Source organism: Sander lucioperca, chromosome 24 (genome assembly GCF_008315115.2).
Source record: "Sander lucioperca isolate FBNREF2018 chromosome 24, SLUC_FBN_1.2, whole genome shotgun sequence".
In the NCBI taxonomy this organism is placed as follows: Eukaryota; Metazoa; Chordata; class Actinopteri; order Perciformes; family Percidae; genus Sander; species Sander lucioperca.
In genome coordinates, this window is record NC_050196.1 from 18,075,786 (window position 1) to 18,083,285 (window position 7,500).

General features: G+C 52.8%; 1 protein-coding gene across 1 annotated transcript in view; it reads left to right on the forward strand.

Moving 5' to 3' along the window:
- nhsl1a (NHS-like 1a) overlaps positions 1-7,500 on the forward strand; it is a 26,993-nt gene that overhangs the window by 10,681 nt on the left and 8,812 nt on the right. Inside the window, exons 5-10 of the mRNA XM_035998820.1 lie at positions 618-749; positions 1,182-1,501; positions 3,008-3,101; positions 3,211-4,987; positions 5,750-6,018; positions 6,199-7,500. The exon at positions 6,199-7,500 is cut by the window's right edge and continues 329 nt beyond it. Coding sequence (XP_035854713.1) covers positions 618-749; positions 1,182-1,501; positions 3,008-3,101; positions 3,211-4,987; positions 5,750-6,018; positions 6,199-7,500 — 3,894 coding nt within the window. The remainder of the gene's footprint in view (positions 1-617; positions 750-1,181; positions 1,502-3,007; positions 3,102-3,210; positions 4,988-5,749; positions 6,019-6,198) is intronic.

Sequence of the window (7,500 nt, forward strand, 5' to 3'; positions counted from 1 at the left end):
ACCTGAACGCACCTTCCTGTAAGACCAGCACGCCCAGAATGCACCTGAACGCACCTTCCTGTAAGACCAGCACGCCCAGAATGCACCTGAACGCACCTCCCTGTAAGACCAGCACGCCCAGAATGCACCTGAACACACCTCCCTGTAAGACCAGCACGCCCAGAATGCACTTGAACACACCTCCCTGTACGCCCAGAATGCACCTGAACACACCTTCCTGTAAGACCAGCACGCCCAGAATGCACCTGAACGCACCTCCCTGTAAGACCAGCACGCCCAGAATGCACCTGAACACACCTTCCTGTAAGACCAGCACGCCCATAATGCACCTGAACGCACCTTCCTGTAAGACCAGCACGCCCAGAATGCATCTCAACACACCTCCCTGTAAGACCAGCACACCCAGAATGCATCTCAACACACCTCCCTGTAAGACCAGCATGCCCAGAATGCACCTGAACACACCTCCCTGTAAGACCAGCACGCCCAGAATATACTGTATATGAGGTTGGGTTATGACAGACTGTGAGCCATGTCTGCGTTTTGATATCTTCTTCCAATTCATGAACTAAGAGTTGTTTATTTTAATATTTATATGTTATCTGTTTGTTGTTCAGGCGAGAGTTTTGATCGTCAGGCCAGTTTCCGAAAAGTGGTTTCCAACACCGACTCGTTATCCCGGCAAACACGCAACCTGAGCCGCTGCAAGACGCTCGCTGGGTTACCGGATGATGTCAGCGGGAAGCTGGGTATAAACGCCACCCATTTATTACCAAAATATAGACAAAGTCCTGCCCCTTCCTGTGTGTAAGCCCCGCCCCTTCCTGTTTGTAAGTCCTGCCTCTTCCTGTGTGTAAGTCCTGTACCTTATGTTTATTAAATGATGCCCAAAATATGTCGCCGACTAGAAATTGCTAGTATCAGCTAGCGCAAGCTAACGTTAGGTAGCCGCTAACGCTAGGTAGAAGGGTTTGTCGTGACTTTGCCTTGAAGTCGTAACTTACGGGCTAAAAATTGTGTCTGGAATGCAGCCTAAGCCCCGCCCCTTCCTGCATGTAAGTCCCGCCCCTTCCTGCATGTAAGTCCCGCCCCTTCTGACTTTTGGAAACAGGAAGGGGTGAGACTTCTCCTCTTTCATTACAAAGTGTTTCTTCGTCTCTTCTTACCTCCTGTCTCTGCAGACTGGCCCTCAGATTCTGCAGATTCTGCAGAACCGGTTCTCCCGGGTGGGTTCTCGAGCGCTGGTCGGCGAGTGGAGGAGAACCCAGCGCCCACAGCGGAGAGAGGCGGAGACAGAGAGGAGGGGAAGTCGTCCGTACGGAGGATCAGGGCCCCGAGAGGAGGCGGGATGTGCAGCCTCATGGCCTCGCTCACCTCCGCTCCCCCCACCGACTCCTCAGACCCCTCCCGTCTGCCCCGCCTCCCCCCCCTCCCCCGCCCGGACACCAACTCCTCTCTGGACTCCTGTGGGACGCTCAGCGCCTCCTCGTCTTGTTGCCAGGTCCGTTTCGACAGAAATCAGTTCACATTATTAACCACTTTTTGCTCTTATTTTGAAAATCAATCAAATGTTATCAGACCCATATATCAACGCCTACACAGTCTCCAGTTGTTTTAATTATGATAGAGTAGCTCTCAAAATGCTCTAAATGCGATATGTTGCTGATTTCAATTAACAACAAAAAAAATAGACAAAGTCCCGCCCCTTCCTGTGTGTAAGTCCCACCCCTTCCTACGCGTAAGTCCTACCCCTTCCTCTGTGTAAGTCCTACCCCTTCCTGTGTGTAAGTCCCGCCCCTTCCTGTGTGTAAGTCCCACCCCTTCCTGTGTAGCTCTCAAAATGCTCTAAATGCGATATGTTGCTGATTTCAATTAACAACAAAAAAAATAGACAAAGTCCCGCCCCTTCCTGTGTGTAAGTCCCACCCCTTCCTGCGTGTAAGTCCTGCCGCCCCCTGTTTGTAAGTCCCACCCCTTCCTGTGTGTAAGTCCCACCCCTTCCTGTGTGTAAGTCCCACCCCTTCCTGTGTGTAAGTCCCACCCCTTCCTGTGTGTAAGTCCCACCCCTTCCTGTGTGTAAGTCCCGCCCCTTCCTACGTGTAAGTCCTACCCCTTCCTGTGTGTAAGTCCCACCCCTTCCTGTGTGTAAGTCCTACCACTTCCTGTGTGTAAGTCCTACCACTTCCTGTGTGTAAGTCCCGCCCCTTCCTACGTGTAAGTCCTACCCCTTCCTGTGTGTAAGTCCCACCCCTTCCTGTGTGTAAGTCCTACCACTTCCTGTGTGTAAGTCCCACCCCTTCCTATGTGTAAGTCCCGCCCCTTCATACGTGTAAGTCACGCCCCCTGTGTGTAAGTCCCACCCCTTCCTGTGTGTAAGTCCCGCCCCTTCCTGTGTGTAAGTCCCTCTAAACGTAACTATCAGCCACACAATGAGCCTTTAAATCAGATTAATAGCAGTTAAAATCCCTCCGATTCAAAATCAATAAAAAGTTTACATAAACCGTCATCATGTTGAGTCGATTCTGAACCAATCAGCTGTTAGATCAGCTGAGAGGCCGGCGTTTCCCAGCATGCCCCTGGGTCCGCCTGTGTCTTGCAGTCGGTGGAGAGCAACTGCGGCCGCTGTGATCTCGTGAGGTCATCGTTGACCACGTGTGCATGACGTCAGAGCACGTCGGGATCAAGTCGGACACAAATCGGACACAAATCTACCCAGCATGCATTGGCCGACGTTCGCCGGTGATCGATTCTGTGCAGACCTGGCTCATCTCCAACGAGCTTGATATTATTATTTACACTTTTACCGTTTTTTATTTGGTATTTTTGTCGCCTCTTTCAACGTTTTGTCCTTTTTTTCCCATCGTGATCGTTTTTTACGGGATTTGAAGTCAGATTATTTTAGAAAAGAAGTCGAAATCGAATTTGTAAATTTCTTGTTAATATTCTGAATATTTTGGTTTGCATGTAAATGTTCCTACTGTTTTTCTCTTCCTGTTTTCGTCTTCAGGGTTTCCACGGCGACCTCCAGCCTCTGCTGCCCTCTGACCTCGCCGTCTCTCCGTCTCCTTACCTCGCCATCTCCTCTTCCTACTACCAAGGGGGTCAGCTTCTCCTCACAACGCGTAGCTCCTATGGCGCCATTTTGATGCTACCAAGCCATCACCTCTTTTTTAAATAATATAAATGTTGCTACATTCTTATATAATGTCTATTCCTACTACCTTTCCTCTTCCTCCATCGCAGACGCAGACTCCCAGTTCAGCTTCCAGACTCTGCACAGCTCCGACAGCGGCGACACGTGGAACTACGAACCCCTCTCTCCGAGCGCCAGCGACCACGATGGCGTGCACGGCGATTGGAGCTGCATCGCCACGAAGACGAGACGTGTTTCTGGGGAAGGTGTAAACTCCTCCGGTCGCTCCACGCCGTCCCACGCTGACACAAACTCTCTGTGCTCAGAGTTTTCAGCATTTTCTAACACCTCGCTCAGAAAGCACAGCACTTCTTCGTCGTCCACGTTGGACTCTTGCAGCATCGGCGCCGCCCGCAGCATCTCTCTCCGAAAGTCCACGCGGCCGCCTCCGCCGCCAAAGCGATCCGTCTCTCTGATGCAACATCCAAGTCGCAGCAACACTCCCGACACCCAGCGGTCTCCGCAGACCTTTCCTGACCCCTGGGTTCCCCGGACGAACACCCAGAGTGACTTTATCTGCAACGCCGGCGCGTTTTTTGAACCTTTACGCCCGGACTACCACACGGAAACTTGTACTCTTTCTTCAGAGCAGCAACCGCCGAACGCCGGCCTCTCAAACATCTCAGCTGCGATTCAGCGCCTTGCTTCGCCGTCCGTGCAAAGACACCAGAGTGACTTTAACAGCAACTCGGTCCACCGCACGGAAACTTTTGCTCTTTCCTCTGAGCACTTACCGCCAAACGTCTCGAAGGACCAACAGCTGAGACTTAATCTAAACTCTGAAACTTCTGTCTCTTCCGCATCTGCGATTCAGGGACTAGTTTCGCCATCCGTGCAAAGACGCCAGACTGACTTTACCAGCAACGCGGTCCTTTCCTCTGTGCACTTTCTGCCAAACGTCTCGAAGGACCAACAGCTGAGACTTAATCTAAGCTCAGAAACCTTTGTCTCTTCCGGGTCTGCGATTCAGCGCCTCACTTCGCCCCTCATCGAAAGACGCCAAACTGACTTTAACAGCAACGCGGCCCTTTCCTATGAGCACTTACCGCCAAAAGTCTCGAAGGACCAACAGCTGAGATTGGATCTAAACTCCGAAACATCTGTCTCTTCCGCGTCTGCGATTCAGGAACTAGCTTCGCCGTCCCTGCAAAGACGCCAGAGTGACTTTAACAGCAACGCGGTCCTTTCCTCTGAGCACTTGCTGCCAAACGCCGGCCGCTCAAACGTCTCGAAGGACCAACAGCTGAGATTGAATCTAAACTCTGAAACTTCTGTCTCTTCCGCGGCTGTGATTCAGGGACTAGCTTCGTCCTTCGTGCAAAGACGCCAGACTGACTTTAACAGCAACGCGGTCCTTTCCTCTGAGCACTTTCCGCAAAATGTCTCGAAGGACCAACAGCTGAGACTTGATCTAAACGCCAAACCCTCTGTCGTCTCTGCTTCTGTGGCTGTTGTTCAGCGCCTCCCTTCCCCCTCCAGCGGCTACTCCAGCCAGTCCAACACGCCGACTCCCGTCTCCCCCGTCTCCCCCCTCTCCCCCCTCTCCCCCTCCAGCCCCTCCTCTTTCTCCCTCCCCTCTTCTTCCCAGTCCTCCTCTTCACACTCTTCGTCTTCCGTCCCGCGGGCGCACGCCATATCCTCCGCGCGCCGATCAACGCCACGGTTCGAAGCGAAACCAAAGCCGAAGCCTCCGGTCCCAGAGAGGAAGTCCTCCCTCTCTTCTTCCTCTTTCTCCTCCACCTCCTCCCTCTCTTCCTGCACCTCCTCCTCAGACTCTTCAGCCAAGCTTCCTCTGACAGACTCTTCCTCTTCCTCTCCTTCTCCGTCTGTTTTCTACTCCGACGTTCACAACTCCCTTCCTGCAGCTCCTCCCCTTCCTCAGCCCTGCATATCTGCTCCTCTTCCTCCTTCCTCCTTCCCTACTCCTCCTTTCCTATCTCCTTCTTCTCAGCCTCTTTCTCCTCCTCTCCTACGAGAAAGTTCCTCTCCTTTTCCGTCTGTTTTCTACTCCGACATTCGCGACTGTCTTCCTGCAGCTCCTTTCTTTCCTCCTTCTCTTCCATCTTTATCTCATTCTTCTCCTCCTCTTGCACCCTCATCCCTCCCTACTCCTCCTCTTCCTCAGCACTGCGAATCTCCTCCTCTTCCTCCTTCTCAGCCTCTTTCTCCTCTTCTCCTACAAGAAAGTTCCTCTCCTCCGTCTGTTTTCTACACCCACATTCGTGAATGTCTTCCTCCAGCTTCTCCCCTCCCTCAGCCCTTCCTTCCTCCTTCTTCTGCTTCCTCCCTTTCCACTCTTCCTCTTCCTCCTCCTCCTCCTCTTGCAACCTCATCCCTCACCACTCCTCCTTTTACTCCATCTTCTCAGCCTCTTTCTCCTCCTCTAACAGACTCTTCCTCTCATTCTCCGTCTGTTTTCTACTCCCACATTCTCGACTCTCTGCCTCAAACTTCTCCCCTTCCTCAGCCCTTCCTACCAGCACCTCCTTTATCTCCTCCTCCTCCTCCTCCTCCTCCTCCTCTTCCTCTTGCACCCTCATCCCTCGCTACTTCTCCTCTTCCTCCTCCTCCTCCTCCTCTTGCACCTTCATCCATCGCTACTTCTCCTCTTCCTCTTGCACCCTCATCCCTCGCTACTTCTCCTCCTCCTCCTCCTCCTCCTCCTCTTCCTCTTGCACCTTCATCCCTCGCTTCTTCTCCTCTTCCTCCTCCTCCTCTTGCACTCTCATACCTTCCTCCTCTTCTTCCTCTTTCACCCTCATCCCCCGCTACTTTTGCTCTTCCTCCTCCTCCTCCTCTTCCTCTTGCACCCTCATCCTTCCCTACTCTTCCTCTTCCTCTTGCACCCTCATCCCTCCCTACTCCTCCTCTTCCTCCTTCTTTTCTTCAAGAAAGTTCCTCTCCTTTCTCACCTTTTCCATCTGTTTTCTACTCCCACATTTGCGCCTCTCTTCCTCCAGCTTCTCTCCTCACTCAGCCCTTCCTTCCTCTTTCTCCTCCTTTATCTCCTCCTCCTCTTCCTCCTTCCTCTCGGCCCCCTCCTCCCCCCTACTCCTCCGCCGCCAAAGCGTCCACCATTTTATCGCCATCATCATCAACAACAAACACTCCTCCTCCTCCTCCGTCTTCATCTCCTCTTCCTTTCTCTGCAGAGCTCTCAGATCTCCCGATCACTGACCTTCCTCCTCTTCCTCCTCTTCCTCCTCTTCTTCCTCTTCTTCCTCTTCTGCCTCCCCCCCCCTCATCCCTTGGCCCTCGAGGTGTTCCTCGCCCGCTGGTCACTGCCCAAGCTTTGCAGGGTGTCAAACTTCGCTCCGTCGGGAAGAAAAACGGTTCTGTGTCGGCTGACGCTCGTCCTGATCTCGAGGCTAACATTCATGCTAAGCTAGCTGGAACTGGCTCGCCAAACGTTGCCTGTAATCTAGCTAGCAATGAAGCTAACATACCTAGCGCTTTACCGAGCGACGCTAACCTTGATTCAACAACGAATTCTCACGTAAAGCAACCTGGACGCAAATCTGATGGTGATGGCCGCAGCCGAACAAAGAGTGGCACCAAGACGCCCGGCAATGCGTCGCTGTACGACGATGTCCCGAGACAAAACGGCGTTGTTGTTGTTAGCGTAGATAACCATGGGCACGCTGTGGATAAACCGTGCAACGGCAAAACCGATCGAGACGTCGAGAAGAAAGAACGAGAGAAGGAAGATCCCGACGTACAGATGTACCCTGCTGCTCCTGATTCTCCTTGGGTTAAAATATCTCACAATTCAGACAAAAGCCACGTCAGCGCTAGCATCAAATGTCCGTCTTTGCAACGGCAACACGCCACAGACGCTACGCTATCCAAGCCTGCGGAGAAACGGGGAAACGCAGATTCGCTGTCGTCGTGCCGGACGCTCTCTGGAACCAAACGAGAGTCTCGCAGAGCGAATCTGTCGCAACGGAGAGACGAAACGGACGCTAACGGCACGAAGTGTTCAGCTGAAAGCGATTTAAATCTGAGTAACAGCGCCTGTGTCGTGGTGTCGCCTGAAGCCACACGAAGCCAAAATGGCGACCAAATCCTCACGGCGTCTTCTCCGGGGCTCAACAGCCAATCACACTGTCCCGCTGACTCTTTCTGTACTTCTTTACACACTCACGTGACCCAAAGTACGCCGGCAACGGAGCGTTCAACGCGCGCAAATGTCGACGCAAACTGCACGGCAATTCGTGGCGAATCCGTGGCGAAGAAAACTTCCACAGGCAGTTCGCCACAGACTCAGAATCAGCCGATTCTGCACAGGAAGCCAGATCACTCTTTGA